The following is a 20,752-nucleotide window of genomic DNA, read 5'->3' on the forward strand; positions in this document are numbered from 1 at the left end:
TCTTCCCCCGAATCTGCCGCTTAATGTTTTTCTCCGTGTAAAAGGAGCTCTGATAGTTTGTCTTGAATCAATTGATTCTTTAGCACAAGAGCAAGGAGACAAAATAAGAAGGAAACTGTGAAAAGCAGCCGACCTGCTCTGCAGTAATACTCCTCGTCATCTCAGTCCATCTAAGGAGGCGGAGCCAGGAAACAGACTCCTCCTCCTGACGGGAGAGTCTTCCTCGTCAAGATCCTCGATGGGTTTCACGACGTTGGATTACGTCCATCACCTTACCCAGTGTTTCCGTTCGCCAGGTTTCCATTAGGCTGACTGTAGAAGTGAGGACAAAAGACGGAATCACAGCCTGTAATGAACGAGCTTTATTCTTCAGACTGGCTGCAAATGCCAAATGTCTCCATCTCCTACAACAGAATCCTCAGACACAGCAGACGGAGGCTGTTGCTCTGTCTGTAACACACTTTACTGTGTTTATTTGTGCCAAAATACATCATCATCATCATCACTTTGATCAGAAATATGTAGCACTGTGATTGTCTGCAGGGTTTATCAGAACAGGCAGCTTTAAAGCCAGACAGCTGGAGAGTAAAATAATGATTTTTCTATCACAGTTCTTGTGTATTGATTTTGATCTTCTGACTCAATAACCAGTTGTGTCTTGAGGCTGTGGTTGAAATAGTTTCATTACGTTCTTTATATTTCCGTATTGACTTTGTACAGCTGATCCATCGGACGGTTTGTTTGTTGATCTGTTGCTTTAAGTTATTACGGTTTCAGTTGATGAACTCATCTTAATATATAATATATGATATTATTAAAGCTTCCTGTAAACGAGTATGTAGGAAATACAACTAATGCAGGTTTAAAGTGCAGGTCAATGATATATTTTATATTAATAATGGTTTCAATTACTATGTGTAATGTGATGAACCCACGAAAAACAAAAATATATCCAGTATAACCGACTTTTGCAGTTAATCAGTTTGTTTTGCAGGTTTTCTGCGTCGGTTGAGTTTTATTGACTCTGTGCTGAACGCTTCAGTACGGAAGCCCTGAGTGGCCAATGAGGAGGACAGAAATGATCTGGTGATCCGTCTGTTTTTAATGTTTTCTCTGTTTTGACTAAGAACAGGTGAAATCTTTCATCTTTCTAAAATTCTTATTTCTTTTGATGAAGTGTTTGTTGTTGTGATACTTGTTTCGGCCACAAGAGGCTGAAGTGCATGTTCTGAGTTTCTTATTTACTCTCGCTAACAGAGAACACGTGAAGCTTGTGTTTAGCGTGAATGCAGAAATGAAAACTCACCTGAAGAAATACGGATGCTCTTCGTTCTGTTGGGAACATGTGGTCGTGGTGAACGTCTGCCTTCTGTGGATGGAATGAGTATTACAACAACAAACATCAACAAGATAAATAAATAAATCACCTGCTCTTAAGTCACAAACACAGGAAAAGAGAAAACTATTTAAATCAGACGTAGAAAATGAATCACCATCATTTATTTCCCTCACTGCCTCTCAGGGCTTCCGTAGGTTGTCAGCTGGCACTTAACCGCTAAAGAGCCAGAAATAATTGGGGTTCACTTGTAAACTAGGCGTCATTCCTGACCTCAGAAGATTCTAACATCTAAATGTTCATTAGTTTGAGAGGAATAAGGAGCTTCCCTCCTCAACAGCTGTGCTGATGACTTACTGTGAGTGCTCTAGTTTAAAAACACTAAACATTGAAAGAGATCATTGGCTGGCTTTGTTGTCATCACTCGATTTGACATTAGTGTATAAAGGTTCATTTGTCTTTTTAATGAGCTCATTACACTTTATTATCTCTCTGGCACGCAACAAAAGAACAGCAATCCCTGAGAAGTGTGACATTCTAACGCTCTTCTTTTGGCCTCGTGGTGTGTGCGTGTGCGTGCGTGCGTGTGTGTGTGTGCGCGTGTGCGCGCGTGTGTGTGTGTGTGTGTAAAAAATGGATTGTTTGACGAGTGGAAAAAGCTCAGCAGGATGAGCTGCGGGCTGCAGATCAATATGGACCAGTTCCATCTGGAAAGTATCGTATTGTTGGCGTGAATGAACAAAGGTTCTAACTCGCAGATCTATGCTGCGTAATTATGTGTGTGTGTGTGTATATATATATGTGTATATATATATATATATATATATATATTTGGTGTTGCTGTGCATACGAGCTGGCTGCAGGCAAACGGATGTATTTGTGCAACAACTCGCAGCTGCTGGTGTTCACTGAACGTCACTTACTTCACCACCGACACGCCCCTGACATTGGGCTGGTACAGTACGTGTATTTAACAGGAATAATTAGACGCGAGAAGGGACGAGGGGGGACAGATGTAGAAAAGGAAGGAAGCAGGAGTGCGCCGTTCATCAGCGTCCACATAATGTGAATCTATTTCAGAGGCGGCTGCGCTGCGTCCGCCTCCTCATTCTCTCAAACTCCACAACATGTGAGAGCTGAGGAGTCGGGAGGAGAAGGTGCAGTCTATTGTGGCGTCTGTCATTAAATATCTAAAGCAAAGAGCTGCTGATGCATCATGGGTATGTGGTGCATGCAGGCAGAGTTTATATGCAAATATAAAAACAGCAATCATGGCTCAAATAAATATGCATAGGCTCACCCAGGTGCATGCTGGTCCTAAACCTGCCTACCTACGTATATTTTCACGATTCAGATTTTGTTTTTAAATACACAAACATAAGAGAGATAAATCATCAGTGCAGGAAGAGGCAGAAAACACACATGGCTTATTTGATTTATTATGCAGAACACAAAATGAATAAACATAAGATATGACTCTGAAATAATGATGATAAAGTATTTTAAGAACATATGATTTATAATAACACATTTTCAACACAAACTAAACGCTAAGTGAGCAAACACAACATGTACTAAACAGGAATGAAACTAAACAAAATAAAACTGTTTAAATCAATCACAAATGTAATTATTGAACAATCAATCAAACAATAGTACTTATTATGAGTAAAACTAAACAAATTACAGAACAACAAAATATATATCACAAGAAAATAATGAAACCCAACAGACAGCAAAAGAAGAATTTATCAAAATGTAAAGACAAACATCTAGAATAATCAATCAAACATTAATTCTTATTATGAGTAAAACTACAGATAAAGAGCCAGAGTACTCTGTTCATACACTGATACTGCTGAGAGTATCACAGTATATTACTGTGTCTTTGTAAGACGACTTCAACGAGACTGTGCTTCCTCTCCATCATAATCACACACATTTGATTAAAAGGTGTGTTCAAGACTTCTCTTTATTATTTATTTACCTTTTATTTTAGAACAGGTTCTCAGTTACAATGACGGCCTGAACACAGATACAATCTCAAACTATCTTATAGATACAAATACAACATCACAATGTGAACAACATATAAAAACAACGATGAGAAACAGTTGCAGAGATCAGAGACTATCGTCTGTCAAGTTATTAAAGGAGGATAACGGAATGGAGTGAAGAGTTTCAGCTTCTTTTCAAACTCGTTCGAGTTCAGGACTTTTTTAAATGACCATTTTAATGAGATTGAAGTGCAAATTGCGGTTTACTGTTGGAGATGTTGAGTCGTGAGCGGATACGTGGAGGTTTTACCAGTCATAGTCTGCAGAAATGACACTGTAGGAATGATTGAACGAGACATTTGAAGACAAAGGTAAACTGGCTCGACAGAGTTCCTCCCACACACTGAAACCCGTCGACTACTTTTCCACCTCTGAAGTCCGATACAAAGGCTTCTCTCTCGGCTAATCTAAATCCTGGATCAGGCTCCACATGGCCAGCAGCTCTTTATCAGCAGCAGCATGAGAAACGTGAGCTCGAGAGCAAACAGAGTGTTTGTTTGAGCTCTCAGGAATCTCAGCGTGCTGTGAAGCGCTTCCTCGTTTGGATGATTTGAGGTGTTGAATCGTCTGTCGTGTGTTTCATGGATCAGGAGCCTCTTCGTGAGGAGCCTCTTCGTGAGGAGCCTCTTCGTGAGGAGCCTCTTCGTGAGGAGCCTCTTCGTGAGGAGCCTCTTCGTGAGGAGCCTCTTCGTGAGGAGCCTCTTCGTGAGGAGCCTCTTCGTGAGGAGCCTCTTCGTGAGGAGCCTCTTCGTGAGGAGCCTCTTCGTGAGAAGCTCCTCTGCTTTGTTGACTGCGTTGCGTTCTGGTGATGAGCTCCTACTTCTATTTAGCATCAAAGGTTTCTGTAACTAATCGGGTTAAAAGTAAAATGCAAAATGATGCAAATGTTTGTGAAGCCACTTTGCAAACATTTCTTAATGAATCGGAGAAGTATGTGTTTGATATGGTTGGTCCTTAAATACATCGTTGGTGTTATTTACATGAAGTAATGACACAAAATGACACGTTGATTGGATCATAAAAGATATGAAAGTGGTGTGTTGCCTGATTGTGTTACTGGAACTGCTGACAAAGCTGAATTTAGAAACTGCAGCAAAGCACGAAAGACAAAGATTGGAAGTGATTTTAAAGTGTTTTTAAAAGTACGCTTTGCATCACAGCTGGCTTTGGGCTGACTGGCTCGAAACAGAAGAGAAGCTCGTTACCGTACGGAACAACTGAAGACTGAAGAGTCTCCAGTACAACATCAGAGGACATCCACACAGCATCTCACAGCAGTTTACATGTTCTTTACGTCATCGTGATAAAGTCTCTCTAAACACACGAGCTGCTGCGTCACGTTGCTTTTAACAAGAGAAAAGCTTGAACACCTGCAGAACACAAGAAGTGTTTGAAATAACGTAGTTACGCTGCGTTTCTGGTTCTGAACATATATAACATATAATATATCTATATATATATATTAAAACAATTATTGTGAGTTTTGTTGTCACACTACTTACCACCACCTGTATGTGGTGACTGTCTTTAGCTAAGAAATAATCAAAGTACGAGTTTCTGACATTGAAAACTGAAGCAGTGCAAACGTTGATTGACTGTCAGCTGGAGAGCGACTCGTCTTCATCAGCCGTGAGGAAGAACACGTGTGTCCCATGCCGAGAGGAGTCTGCTCACGGTGAAGGCTTCCTGGAGGCTCCGGTGTGGCATCAGGCCTCCTGTTTTCGTGGCACGGTGCAGGTTCACAGAAACCCCCCCGAGGGTTAAAGACGGAGGTCAACACAGAGACGTTCTCAGTGAGCGCTGTTCAGCCAATGAGGAGGCAGCATGCGTCCATCCAGCGCTGGGAACCGCGCAGAAAGGCCTGTTGACGACCAAACACCATCCTGCTGAATGTGGATTCACTGTTTACAGACCGAGCTTCCACGGATGTTTGTTTTTACCGTTATTTGACGGTTTAAGTGTTTATCCACCACTGATGTAGAAAGAGAAGAAGAGAGAAGAGACGTTCTGATGCAGCGGCAGAGTTTACTGACGTACACGTGCTGATTTTATTATTATTATGATTAATATTCAGTGGTTTTATTTCCCGTCTGATGTCATGCATTCTATTTATTGTATTTCATCTTTTTTCTGTTATCGTGAAGCTTTCTGGAGAACCTGCTTGAGTTAGATTTTAGTTTTTGACAAATCCCTCACTGATAAGAACACCATTCACACGTCTGAGGGTTTTACAAAGACGGACAACTTGACTCTACTTCTCTCTTGATTTATTCCCTCAGTAAACATTGTAAACATGAGTTTATGTCTCAATCTCTAGTTTCAAGTCTTCTTCAATACAGCATGATGTTCATTTAGTACATTATGGTCCATTTAGAGTCACACAGACCATAAAGCAGGGGATGCTTTAGGGCGGGGCTACACGCTGATTGACAGGTCTCTACGTCACTCCTCAGTCCAGATATGGTCACTTCCTGTTCACTGGTTGCAAAAACAGTTGTGCTCAGAAGTTCACCTCACAGGCTCTAAAAATAGTGTGATTGGTGGAAAATGCTGCATCAACCTTTGGAGATGATTCCTTCATGTTTGCATTGAGAACATGAATACATGAATAGATACCAAACATTGGTCCTGAAGTGAGTAGTTCGTGAACTGACCAGATCCATTAATCCCGTCAGTATTTCAGCAGCATCAGTGAGTCACAGTCCTCTCCTGTTTGTCCAACTTGATCAGAAATGTTCCTTTTTTAAAATATCTTTTATTTCAGGGTCGCCTCAGCGTCATGTTTGAGGTTGCATAACCGATGGCGCTTTTCCCACAGATAATATAATTGATGTCGGTTGGCTTAAATTTGATTCCTCAGAAATAAGCAGAGTGGCTGTCAGAAACATCGAGATTTATTTAGACGAGGAAAAAAAAAGAAAAAGACTTCCGCCCGCCCCCTTTGAAGGGAACGGTTATTTTCTGCTCCCAGTGAACAGAAACTGGGACAGCAGACTCACACCCTGCAGCAGGAACTGGGTCGCCTCGAGTGGAGCACGATGTGGAGAGGATGAGAGGATGAGAGAGGACAGATGTAGAGAGGACGGATGTAGAGAGGACGGAGAGAGGACAGATGGAGAGAGGACGGAGAGAGGACAGATGTAGAGAGGACGGATGTATAGAGGACGGAGAGAGGATGTAGAGAGGACAGATGTAGAGAGGACGGATGTAGAGAGGACGGAGAGAGGACGGAGAGAGGACAGATGTAGAGAGGACGGATGTAGAGAGGACAGATGTAGAGAGGACGGATGTAGAGAGGACGGATGTAGAGAGGACGGATGTAGAGAGGACGGAGAGAGGACAGATGGAGAGAGGACGGATGTAGAGAGGACGGATGTAGAGAGGACAGATGTAGAGAGGACGGAGAGAGGACAGATGGAGAGAGGACGGAGAGAGGACAGATGTAGAGAGGACGGATGTAGAGAGGACGGATGTAGAGAGGACGGAGAGAGGACAGATGGAGAGAGGACGGAGAGAGGACAGATGGAGAGAGGACGGAGAGAGGACAGATGGAGAGAGGACAGATGTAGAGAGGACGGAGATACAACATATGTAGAGAGGACGGAGAGACGACAGATGTAGAGAGGACAGACGGAGAGAGGATGGAGAGAGGACAGATGTAGAGAGGACGGAGAGAGGACAGATGTAGAGAGGACAGACGTAGGGAGGACAGATGGAGAGAGGATGTAGAGAGGACAGATGTAGAGAGGACAGACGTAGAGAGGACGGAGAGAGGACAGATGTAGAGAGGACAGACGGAGAGAGGACAGATCAGAGAGGACGGAGAGACGATAGATGTAGCGAGGACAGACGTAGAGAGGACAGAGAGAGGACAGATGTAGAGAGGACAGACGGAGAGAGGACAGATGTAGAGAGGACAGACGTAGAGAGGACGGAGAGATGACAGATGTAGAGAGGACAGACGTAGAGAGGACGGAGAGAGGACAGATGTAGAGAGGACAGACGTAGAGAGGACGGAGAGAGGACAGACGTAGAGAGGACGGAGAGACGACAGATGGAGAGAGGACGTAGATAGCGGATATAACAGAACGTAAAGAGGAAATATGAAGTGCTGTGTTAATGGAAAAAAGCAACATTGTTTCGGGTTCTCTATACAAACATTAAGCGTTTTGTTTCCTCCACACGGCTCTCAACATGGCGACGGCTCAGCCGGTAACTAGCAGCTAATGGTGCTAACATCGCTAACGGTGCAAACAACGTCAACAGTGCTGACAGAGCTAACGTGTTTATGTGAAACTGCGGCTCTTAGCCAGCAGCTAACGGGGCACACTGCGGCGAATGTGCTAACAGCGCTAACAGTGTTTACATGAGGGGGGGGGCAGTAGGGCGGGCGCTTCGTTTATCAGCTGTGACCGCCGCATGAGAGCAGTGCTGAGTGGTGACCCTGAGCTAACTCGTGGCTCGGTGGCTCGGTGGCTCGTGGCTCGGTGGCTCGTGGCTCGGTGGCTCGTGGCTCGTGGCTCGTGGCTCGGTGGCTCGTGGCTCGTGGCTCGGTGGCTGGTGGCTGGTGGCTGGTGGCTCGTGGCTCAGTTTGCTGCAGGACTTTGGAAACATGCACTTCAGACCAGGTGAAAATAAATAGTGACGGCCGCTGATGTGACCGCTGACTAACTGTGCAACAGGATTCTGAAATTAATGAATAACTTGGTGATTAATTATGTTCTTTTCCTCATTTCCAGCGGGTGATATTCACACATTATGAAACTGATGCGTCTCTGTCTCCACTGTGAACTGTGTGAAAACTGAAAAACAATCTTAAAGGAGAAGATTTAATCACAACTTAATCGCTGCTCTCTCAGATTGAATACCAGTTTAAATGACTAGTTTGCATTTATGAATTAATTTGTAACTTAATGACATGAAACGTAACACCTAGACCACATTACTGTTCTTCCTTCAGCTGAGTTTGAGTCCGCGTCAGGGCGTGGGAGAACGGACAACATGTTCACAGTAAATCATCATTTACGCAGCTTGGTTTTTTCTCTCCCACACAAATGAGCCTCAGAGTCCGTCGCCTCATGGGAATTCCTAAAGCGCTTAAAATAAATCATTGCACAAAAAGGCTGAGAGCAGCTGGTGTGCTGCACATGAACGTGCTCACATCGGACACCGCGACACTTCATCGACTGAATGTTAACAAACGAGAGATTAATGCGAACGCAAGTGACTTAGAATCTGAAGATAGTTTTATACCGTGTGCAGCATCTCTCATGACTTCCTTCCTGCGGTTTGAAGCAGAAATAAACTGAACGGACTTGAATGATTCATGTCATGTGTTGAGAAATGGAGCAAAGAATTCAGTTTAACTCGGGTCTCTGAAGTTGTGAAGTTACTAGTTGGGTGGTTACAATGGAAGACTAATGCTGCCAACGTGATGGAAAAAATTATTCTACAAGTCGTCAGAATGAGAAATATTATAAATGGTAAGGGCTGGGTAATATCTGAAAATAATGATTAAATATCTCAGAATAATGATTAAATATCTCAGAATGATGATTAAATATCTCAGAATATAGATTACATATCTCAGAATGATGATTAAATATCTCAGAATATAGATTACATATCTCAGAATAAAGATTAAATATCTCAGAATAATAATTAAATATCTCAGAATAATAATTAAATATCTCAGAATAATAATTAAATATCTCAGAATAATAATTAAATATCTCAGAATAAAGATTAAATATCTCAGAATGATGATTAAATATCTCAGAATAAAGATTAAATATCTCAGAATGATGATTAAATATCTCAGAATAAAGATTAAATTTCTCAGAATGATGATTAAATATCTCAGAATAAAGATTAAATATCTCAGAATGATGATTAAATATCTCAGAATAAAGATTAAATATCTCAGAATGATGATTAAATATCTCAGAATAATGATTAAATATCTCAGAATAAAGATTAAATATCTCAGAATGATGATTAAATATCTCAGAATAAAGATTAAATATCTCAGAATAATGATTAAATATCTCAGAATAAAGATTAAATATCTCTAAATAAAGAGTTAGTATCTCTAATAAAGACTTAGTGTCTCTAAATAAAGAGTTGGTATTAGAGATGCATACATGCATACATAAGTAAGGAGGTCGATGTACACACAATATTCTCGACCTCTGGTCTTGGTTGGTTGAAGGGAGCTGCAGCTCCATCAGTGCAGCTCTCCGTCTCCTTTCACTCAGCGAGTGCCGCTGGAGAGGCTGACCCTGCTGTGAGTCATCTTGTGTTGCTCGGTGCTGTGAGGAGGAGCTGGGGGGGAACTGGGACATGTGGAGAAACAGGGCTCGTGGCGGGAGGCGTCCCTCACGCAGACAACTCCACGGAGGGAGGACGGAGCGTCTCTTGGTTCTTTGTCACTCGTGCTTATAAACAAGTCACAGAAGTGCAGAATTCTTTATCATAACACTGGTGGCTGCTCCTTGTTGGAGTTTGATTTATCATAATAGCACCATCAACTATATCTATTTGTTTAAATATGTCTAAATGATTGAAACTCACTTCTGTGACATCCGTATATTGAGCACTCGTGAATCTAGTGGTCTGAATAGGTCAACATAGAGCCTGATATCTTGTAGATAAACTACTGAGGGGTAGCAGGTGCAGACAAGATGGCGTTCCTACACACAGGCTGGCAGGCGGACGGCGAGACGGTCATGGAGAAGGCAAGAGGAGGCCCTGGTGCTGTGAGGGGGAGCTGGTCTGAACTAAGAAGAGTCGCGTTATGCATCAGGGAAAGGCTTTCAACGACAGATGAAGTTGACCATGACACACTGGCACATGCAATACACACATTAGAAACCATACCAACATAACTCACACCCACAGGACAGGAAAGAAGCACGCCGGGGACTTTAAAGGAAAACAGAGGAAACAAATCCGGTGTCAGCCACACTATAGAAGACTATGTGAGAACAGAACGAGTCAGAACCTCGGGTTGTGTTCTCTGCTTAAAGAATGAACTCTATTGCATCGAACTCTGTCTGCTTCCAGTGCGTTCTTCAAAGATCATCAGGACTCCAAAAGGTATTACGTATAGAATAAGAATAGAGTTGGGGAACAGTAGTTTAGACTTCATCAACTAGTCCGGTCTGAACTTCTTTTCCACGACGTCCTCTGCCTGTCAGACGCTGCTCTGGGTCCAAAGGATCCCGGTAGTTGGTCCTCTGCCTGTCAGACGCTGCTCTGGGTCTCTATGATCCTGGTAGTTGGTCCTCTGCCTGTCAGACGCTGCTCTGGGTCTCTATGATCCTGGTAGTTGGTCCTCTGCCTGTCAGACGCTGCTCTGGGTCTCTATGATCCTGGTAGTTGGTCCTCTGCCTGTCAGACGCTGCTCTGGGTCAACAGGACCCTTCTTTTTGACGTTTAAACAGCAGCATTAATAGATTTTCTCTAATTTATTTTGCAGGACACCAATGAAATTGTGGCCATAAAGAAATTCAAGGACAGCGAAGGTAAGTGGACGACAAAGACATTCATCATCTTCATCTCGTCTTCGTCACCACGCGATGATCCTGACTCCGCCTTCTGTCTCACGTCCAATCAGAAAATGAGGAGGTCAAAGAAACGACGCTGCGGGAGCTCAAGATGCTCCGCACCCTCAAACAGGAGAACATCGTCGAGCTGAAAGAGGCGTTCAGAAGACGAGGGAAGCTGTATCTCGTCTTTGAGTATGTGGAGAAGGTGAGCCTCGTCTTCCTTCAACCCTCTGAACCCCAAAACACGCCAAAACAACACCGTTCATCCTTATCGTCAGATCTTCATCTCTACGACGGTCCTTGAACACAACATGTCCCGAGTGAAAAAAGCAACCAAAGCAAAGCGTAATATTGTGATATTTCATCAAAAACATTTTTATTCTACGTTGTAATAAAAATATCGCCACAAATAAACCGTTTGCTTTAAACTGATTCTGTAAAAAACATTAAATTCTGAGATCATCAACACAACTACGAAGACATGTTTGATTCTCCTGGGACCAACAGTCATGTGACAACAAATCAGACAAACTTTGACTGAACTGGAGGAAGTGAACACAGAGAGGAGAGGAGAGAGGAGAGAGAGAGGGAGGAGAGAAGAAGAGGAGGAGAGGAGAGAGGAGGAGAGAGGAGAGGAGAGAGAGAGGGAGGAGAGGAGAAGAGGAGGAGAGGAGAGAGGAGGAGAGAGGAGAGGAGAGAGAGAGGGAGGAGAGAGATGAGGAGGAGAGAGGAGAAGAGGAGGAGAGGAGATGAGAGGAGAGAGGACGAGAGGAGAGGAGAGGAGAAGAGGAGAGGACGAGAGGAGAGGAGAGGACGAGAGGAGAGAGGTTGGACAAATGTAAATAGTTCAACATAAACAACAGGTAGATCCTCCTTTTTTCCAACACTGGTTACACTTGTAGACATGTTGGATTTATAGATTCCATAGTTTTTCAATTTTTGTAAAATAGATTATCACAGAAATTCAACTTGCGCGTTTTTCTTTTTAATGATTTATGGCATAACCGTGTTACTCTGCACTAAAGACATGTTTGAGTTCTCTACTTCTGCTCGTGATGGTTCTGTTTCCATAGAGGAGCAGGACTTTACATTGTAACAACAAACGGTGAGTGAAATGTGACGGGAGCAGAAAACTGCTCTGGGTTCAGAGGTCACCGTCGCCTAACGTGGTCGTTCTCCTTGTTCTTTGTGTTTCTCTTTCAGAACATGCTGGAGCTGCTCGAGGAGTTACCCAACGGGGTGCCGACTGACAAAGCGCGCAGCTACATCCACCAGTTAATCAGAGCCATCCACTGGTGCCATAAACACGACATCGTTCATCGAGGTAGCATCTCAAGGATCACTTCTTTGGTCTTTATTAGGACACGTCATGAAAACACTTGAGACAGAAGAGACGTCCAGGCTCGTGCACAGAGGGCGGTATTCACCACTTCACCATCTGTGCTCAGATCTCTATTCAATTCAATTGTTCTTCTGTTTTCACAAAGAGAAAGAACCAAAGCTGCACATGTTCAGTGTGAAAAGTTATAAATGTTGACTGTGAGAGTGAAGACTCTACAGGTGAATATTCACCACTTCATCACTCACATTAAGACGAGTATTTTTATTAGTTCTCTGAAATATTATGTTTCAATATGCAAATGAGGCATTCTGTAATGGTGACTTCAGGAGAAATCTACAGATGCAAACAGACAAAGTATAAAATAAATGTCACTCTGTTCTTCACGAGATGACGAGCTTTCCGGTGACTCGGTAGCAGGAAACCCAGATGGCCCGTGTGAGTTTATTTGGCTCCCTGAATGCAACAGAGCAGGCGTCCAAATGGCCCGCGGTCCACCCAGCTACACACACATGACACCGTTATCCACCATCTGATGCATGAATTATGGTTTGTCTTCACAATCTGTGAATTTTCACAGAATTTCTTTAAGGCAATGTGAGAATTTTAACCTTTTTTTTTCTTTTCTCGATGATATAAAGATGAACATGTGGAGTGATGATGTAACGATGATGCCAGCTTATGTGTGTCTGCCCCCCCCCCCCCATCTGTTCTTCCTGCTTAGACATAAAGCCAGAAAACCTTCTCATCAGCTCCGACGACGTCCTCAAGCTCTGTGACTTCGGTGAGCGCCTCCATCATAAAAAGGAAAAGGCAAAGATGTAAAAAGGAGTATTTTCAACACAGCCTATATTTGGCTGAAGCTCGGTGCTTCATCCGGTTATCTCAAGCTTTGTGTGTTTTGTCCCTCATCTTATTCTTGTTGGGAAAACAAGAGGCTGATCGCACATCGGTTCAATCTGGTAGCACCACAACATTAACGGAGGGGGGGGGGCATCATGATGTAGGCAATCTGGAGTGAGAGACTGGAGACCTGCTGTGGGCTCTCTGTCGGCCAAAGAGAGGAGAGAACAGACATATAGGCCAAACAGTTACTGCTGAAGGAGCTTCACGTCTCACTGCACCAGTTACTGTTTGGTTTAGGACGAAACGATTTGGATCAGTTTATTTTAGACTCTTTGCTTTTATTAAAGTGACAGTAGTGAAATTTAGACTTCTGTTTGTATGAGGTTCTTTTGGTGAATCTGAATTAACTTTTTAAAACAAACATGTATTATCTCTATAATACAGCAGTGATGCCTCTAGTGGACACCAAGAGAATAACATGTATTATCTCTATAATACAGTAGTGATGCCTCTAGTGGACACCAGGAGAATAACATGTATTATCTCTATAATACAGCAGTGATGCCTCTAGTGGACACTAAGAGAATAACATGTATTATCTCTATAATACAGCAGTGATGCCTCTAGTGGACACTAAGAGAATAACATGTATTATCTCTATAATACAGCAGTGATGCCTCTAGTGGACACTAAGAGAATAACATGTATTATCTCTAATACAGCAGTGATGCCTCTAGTGGACACCAGGAGAATAACATGTATTATCTCTATAATACAGTAGTGATGCCTCTAGTGGACACCAGGAGAATAACATGTATTATCTCTATAATACAGTAGTGATGCCTCTAGTGGACACCAGGAGAATAACATGTATTATCTCTATAATACAGCAGTGATGCCTCTAGTGGACACCAGGAGAATAACATGTATTATCTCTATAATACAGTAGTGATGCCTCTAGTGGACACTAAGAGAATAACATGTATTATCTCTATAATACAGCAGTGATGCCTCTAGTGGACACCAGGAGAATAACATGTATTATCTCTATAATACAGCAGTGATGCCTCTAGTGGACACCAGGAGAATAACATGTATTATCTCTATAATACAGCAGTGATGCCTCTAGTGGACACTAAGAGAATAACATGTATTATCTCTATAATACAGTAGTGATGCCTCTAGTGGACACTAAGAGAATAACATGTATTATCTCTATAATACAGCAGTGATGCCTCTAGTGGACACCAGGAGAATAACATGTATTATCTCTATAATACAGCAGTGATGCCTCTAGTGGACACCAGGAGAATAACATGTATTATCTCTATAATACAGCAGTGATGCCTCTAGTGGACACCAGGAGAATAACATGTATTATCTCTATAATACAGCAGTGATGCCTCTAGTGGACACTAAGAGAATAACATGTATTATCTCTATAATACAGTAGTGATGCCTCTAGTGGACACTAAGAGAATAACATGTATTATCTCTATAATACAGCAGTGATGCCTCTAGTGGACACTAAGAGAATAACATGTATTATCTCTATAATACAGCAGTGATGCCTCTAGTGGACACTAAGAGAATAACATGTATTATCTCTATAATACAGCAGTGATGCCTCTAGTGGACACTAAGAGAATAACATGTATTATCTCTAATACAGCAGTGATGCCTCTAGTGGACACCAGGAGAATAACATGTATTATCTCTATAATACAGCAGTGATGCCTCTAGTGGACACCAGGAGAATAACATGTATTATCTCTATAATACAGCAGTGATGCCTCTAGTGGACACCAGGAGAATAACATGTATTATCTCTATAATACAGCAGTGATGCCTCTAGTGGACACTAAGAGAATAACATGTATTATCTCTATAATACAGTAGTGATGCCTCTAGTGGACACTAAGAGAATAACATGTATTATCTCTATAATACAGCAGTGATGCCTCTAGTGAACACTAAGAGAATAACATGTATTATCTCTATAATACAGCAGTGATGCCTCTAGTGGACACTAAGAGAATAACATGTATTATCTCTATAATACAGTAGTGATGCCTCTAGTGGACACTAAGAGAATAACATGTATTATCTCTATAATACAGCAGTGATGCCTCTAGTGGACACTAAGAGAATAACATGTATTATCTCTATAATACAGCAGTGATGCCTCTAGTGGACACTAAGAGAATAACATGTATTATCTCTATAATACAGCAGTGATGCCTCTAGTGGACACCAGGAGAATAACATGTATTATCTCTATAATACAGCAGTGATGCCTCTAGTGGACACCAGGAGAATAACATGTATTATCTCTATAATACAGCAGTGATGCCTCTAGTGGACACCAGGAGAATAACATGTATTATCTCTATAATACAGCAGTGATGCCTCTAGTGGACACTAAGAGAATAACATGTATTATCTCTATAATACAGTAGTGATGCCTCTAGTGGACACTAAGAGAATAACATGTATTATCTCTATAATACAGCAGTGATGCCTCTAGTGGACACCAGGAGAATAACATGTATTATCTCTATAATACAGCAGTGATGCCTCTAGTGGACACTAAGAGAATAACATGTATTATCTCTATAATACAGCAGTGATGCCTCTAGTGGACACCAGGAGAATAACATGTATTATCTCTATAATACAGCAGTGATGCCTCTAGTGGACACTAAGAGAATAACATGTATTATCTCTATAATACAGTAGTGATGCCTCTAGTGGACACTAAGAGAATAACATGTATTATCTCTATAATGCAGCAGTGATGCCTCTAGTGGACAACAGGAGAATAACATGTATTATCTCTATAATATAGCAGTGATGCCTCTAGTGGACACCAGGAGAATAACATGTATTATCTCTATAATACAGCAGTGATGCCTCTAGTGGACACTAAGAGAATAACATGTATTATCTCTATAATACAGCAGTGATGCCTCTAGTGGGCACCAGGAGAATAACATGTATTATCTCTATGATACAGCAGTGATGCCTCTATTGGACACTAAGAGAATAACATGTATTATCTCTATAATACAGCAGTGATGCCTCTAGTGGACACTAAGAGAATAACATGTATTATCTCTATAATACAGCAGTGATGCCTCTAGTGGACACCAGGAGAGTAACATGTATTATCTCTATAATACAGTAGTGATGCCTCTAGTGGACACCAGGAGAATAACATGTATTATCTCTATAATACAGCAGTGATGCCTCTAGTGGACACCAGGAGAGTAACATGTATTATCTCTATAATACAGTAGTGATGCCTCTAGTGGACACCAGGAGAATAACATGTATTATCTCTATAATACAGCAGTGATGCCTCTAGTGGACACCAGGAGAATAACATGTATTATCTCTATAATACAGCAGTGATGCCCCTAGTGGACACCAGGAGAATAACATGTATTATCTCTATAATGTATGTATGTATTCCTACAGCTTTCCTCTAACTCAGCTGCTTTGTAACTTACACCTCTGAATCATAATGAGCGTCCAGAGAGCTGCAGTCATTTTTTTTGTAGGTGTCTCATTATGTAGAGCATATCATAAAGCTCCTCATTATACTATATTGCCTTCCTCTGTCTTCTCTTGCCAGGCTTCGCACGTAATCTCTCCGAGGGGACGGATGCCAATTACACCGAGTACGTGGCCACGAGATGGTACCGCTCTCCAGAGCTCCTGCTCGGGTATGTCCGCTGTGGTTTTGGGCCATGTAGTTATAAAAAAAGAATATTTTACAACCGATAAACTGAAGTGACCATATTTGTTTTAAAACATAGAGGAAAATATCTGGACATTTGCCTCAGTGCTCATCTCACATCCTTTTTCTCATGCCCGACCTTCATCACCATTTGAAATGTGTGGTCCCAGGGCTCCTTATGGGAAGGCCGTGGACATGTGGTCGGTGGGCTGCATCTTAGGGGAGCTGAGCGACGGGCAGCCTCTGTTCCCGGGAGAGAGCGAGATCGACCAGCTCTTCACCATCCAGAAGGTGTTGGGACCCCTGCCGCCGGAGCAGATGAAGCTCTTCTACAACAACCCTCGCTTCCACGGGCTGCGGGTAAACGCCTCTTTTTACCCACAAAACCTCTCACCGCCTTCCATCTCTTTCTTCTTCCATCATTCATTTTCTGTCTCTTGGTTGTTGTTTTTCCTTCTTCTCCTGGCTGAGTTTTGCTTTGCCGTGACTGATTGGATCACAGTGACTCATGCTGTATCATGCATCCTGTACGCTCTGTGAGGTGGTGGCGGTGGTACAAACAGACCTGGGTCGTACTTCCCCTTCGCCTCCCTGCCCACGCCTCAGGATAGATTTGTTTTTTAAACTGCCCCTCTGTGAATACCTGACGGTGAATACCCACCAATGAGGCCCTCTGTTTGATAATGCTGCATTTTTTAAAGTTGGGACACTAGTGGGGATAAATATTGCTTAGTGTGTGCAGGAAAAATTGGTGGTATGAAGCCTGAATTCCAGCATTTTTTTACAGTAAAATGCTGTAAAACAGAGACCAACGCAGTCTCACGGCAGTTTGTGAAATAGTCACAAAATGCAATTTATTGGTTTCTATTTGTTAATGTCTGGAGGTGCTCGTTAAGGATACATTTAAGAGTTTCCTTCAACTTAGTTAAACTTCAACTTCATAGATTCTATACAATCTGACTTCTTTTTGCAACCAGAGGAGTCGCCCCCTGCTGGCCAGTAGAGAGAATGCAGGGTTTGCAACATGTGAACAGGCCCCATGTACAGTATATATGGCACTAAAAGAGGTGAATGAAGAGGAACCTTCATCTGTTTCTCGAGGTGTTTTTTAATGGGAATGTGGATCTTTCGGATCAACGTGAGGAGTGATTATGGTCTGGTCTTTGGTCTCGATACACTCCGGTCCCGGTCTTGGTTATAGCTAGTCGTGACTACAAAACTGCAACAGTCAGTGAAATTGTGTGAGTCAGTGATCGGTGGTTCAGATGGAGGAGAAGCAGCGTCTACAGGGTGACGTTCAAGAAGACAAAGACACAACAACACAGACCACAGCAGTAGTGATGCTAAAGTCACACAAGACATATTATCAGTGTGGCTGAGCAGAACACAACAACAACAAATAAAACAGGTAATAAATGTGAAATAAAACCAGATATGTTTGTACAAAGAAACCTTTTTGAACTTGCTGATTATTGATGACAATAGTTGAGGCTCCCTCTTTCTCTTGTGACGATCAATAACTCAGCCATGAAGTAATATTTAAGTTCCCTTTCAATGAAGACTAGTTAATTACTCCTCTCCTCTACACACGAAGCACAGTTGGCTGATATTGCCGGTCTTTTCCACAAAGCATTGTTGCATTATTCGGTCATTTGCTGTTGTTGCCACAGTTTTTTTTCATTTATGTTTTTGCTGAACTATGATCCACTGTTTCTTGTTTTAGTTCCCTGCTGTGAATCACCCCCAAACGTTGGAGCGGAGATACCTGGGGATCATCGGTGGAGCCCTGCTGGACCTGCTGAAGGTCGGGAATCTGCAGAGATTTTTATTTCTGCCTCTTATCTTAAATCTTAAATATCTAGATATCTGATATTTTGCATCATTATTACAGTGTTTTTTTACTAATATTATTACGTCGTGACTGCTTCGGCATCTCTCAGCTCGCATCCCAGCTCCGGCTGATGCTGTAAACAGGAGCTCCGTGTCAAGAATGTGGGCTGTGCTTGTGCACTTTTTTCCCCAGCAGATAGAATGACTCACCGCAAACACAATGTCATCTCAGGGCTGACTGCAGCGAGGACAGGCTTCTCTCGCTCTCGCTTCTCATCACAGCCTTCTGCAGTTGAGCTTACATATTGATTTGAAAGAATATATGTTTTCTGATTGCTAATGCAAAGCTGTTTTAGTTCCTGTTGTTGTCCTGAGAAACAGAGAACAGTAGCTGTCACGATAAATATGAGTTTGAACAAACTCAAGAGCTCACAAGCTGTCTTTTATTTTCAGTGCATTAATGCAGGATTCAACTAAACCAACAGTTAGGTTTAGACACCTAAACCAACAGTTAGGTTTAGACACCTAAACCAACAGTTAGGTTTAGACACCTAAACCAACAGTTAGGTTTAGACACCTAAACCAACAGTTAGGTTTAGACACCTAAACCAACAGTTAGGTTTAGACACCTAAACCAACAGTTAGGTTTAGACACCTAAACCAACAGTTAGGTTTAGACACCTAAACCAACAGTTAGGTTTAGACACCTAAACCAACAGTTAGGTTTAGACAACAAAACCAACAGTTAGGTTTAGACACCTAAACCAACAGTTAGGTTTAGACACCTAAACCAACAGTTAGGTTTAGACACCTAAACCAACAGTTAGGTTTAGACAACTAAACCAACAGTTAGGTTTAGACAACAAAACCAACAGTTAGGTTTAGACACCTAAACCAACAGTTAGGTTTAGACACCTAAACCAACAGTTAGGTTTAGACAACTAAACCAACAGTTAGGTTTAGACACCTAAACCAACAGTTAGGTTTAGACACCTAAACCAACAGTCAGGTTTAGACACCTAAACCAACAGTTAGGTTTAGACACCTAAACCAACAGTTAGGTTTAGACAACAAAACCAACAGTTAGGTTTAGACACCTAAACCAACAGTTAGGTTTAGACACCTAAACCAACAGTTAGGTTTAGACACCTAAACCAACAGTTAGGTTTAGACACCTAAACCAACAGTTAGGTTTAGACACCTAAACCAACAGTTAGGTTTAGACACCTAAACCAACAGTCAGGTTTAGACAACTGAACCAACAGTTAGGTTTAGACAACAAAACCAACAGTTAGGTTTAGACACCTAAACCAACAGTTAGGTTTAGACACCTAAACCAACAGTCAGGTTTAGACAACTGAACCAACAGTTAGGTTTAGACAACAAAACCAACAGTTAGGTTTAGACACCTAAACCAACAGTTAGGTTTAGACACCTAAACCAACAGTCAGGTTTAGACAACTAAACCAACAGTTAGGTTTAGACACCTAAACCAACAGTCAGGTTTAGACAACTGAACCAACAGTTAGGTTTAGACAACAAAACCAACAGTTAGGTTTAGACACCTAAACCAACAGTCAGGTTTAGACAACTGAACCAACAGTTAGGTTTAGACAACTGAACCAACAGTTAGGTTTAGACACCTAAACCAACAGTTAGGTTTAGACACCTAAACCAACAGTCAGGTTTAGACAACTAAACCAACAGTTAGGTTTAGACACCTAAACCAACAGTCAGGTTTAGACAACTGAACCAACAGTTAGGTTTAGACACCTAAACCAACAGTCAGGTTTAGACAACTGAACCAACAGTTAGGTTTAGACACCTAAACCAACAGTCAGGTTTAGACAACTGAACCAACAGTTAGGTTTAGACACCTAAACCAACAGTCAGGTTTAGACAACTGAACCAACAGTTAGGTTTAGACACCTAAACCAACAGTTAGGTTTAGACAACAAAACCAACAGTTAGGTTTAGACAACTAAACCAACAGTTAGGTTTAGACAACTAAACCAACAGTCAGGTTTAGACAACTAAACCAACAGTTAGGTT

At 42.0% G+C, this 20,752-nt stretch overlaps 1 protein-coding gene across 1 annotated transcript in view; it reads left to right on the forward strand.

Moving 5' to 3' along the window:
* LOC306776582 (cyclin-dependent kinase-like 5) overlaps positions 1–20,752 on the forward strand; it is a gene marked incomplete at both ends in the record, with an annotated part of 28,928 nt that overhangs the window by 2,329 nt on the left and 5,847 nt on the right. Inside the window, 7 exons of the mRNA XM_079267294.1 lie at positions 10,874–10,919; positions 11,012–11,148; positions 12,147–12,267; positions 13,007–13,066; positions 16,766–16,856; positions 17,041–17,230; positions 18,594–18,674. Of these exons, the coding sequence (XP_079123420.1) occupies positions 10,874–10,919; positions 11,012–11,148; positions 12,147–12,267; positions 13,007–13,066; positions 16,766–16,856; positions 17,041–17,230; positions 18,594–18,674 (726 nt within the window). The remainder of the gene's footprint in view (positions 1–10,873; positions 10,920–11,011; positions 11,149–12,146; positions 12,268–13,006; positions 13,067–16,765; positions 16,857–17,040; positions 17,231–18,593; positions 18,675–20,752) is intronic.

Source organism: Melanostigma gelatinosum (genome assembly GCF_949748355.1).
Source record: "Melanostigma gelatinosum genome assembly, chromosome: 4".
In the NCBI taxonomy this organism is placed as follows: domain Eukaryota; kingdom Metazoa; phylum Chordata; class Actinopteri; order Perciformes; family Zoarcidae; genus Melanostigma; species Melanostigma gelatinosum.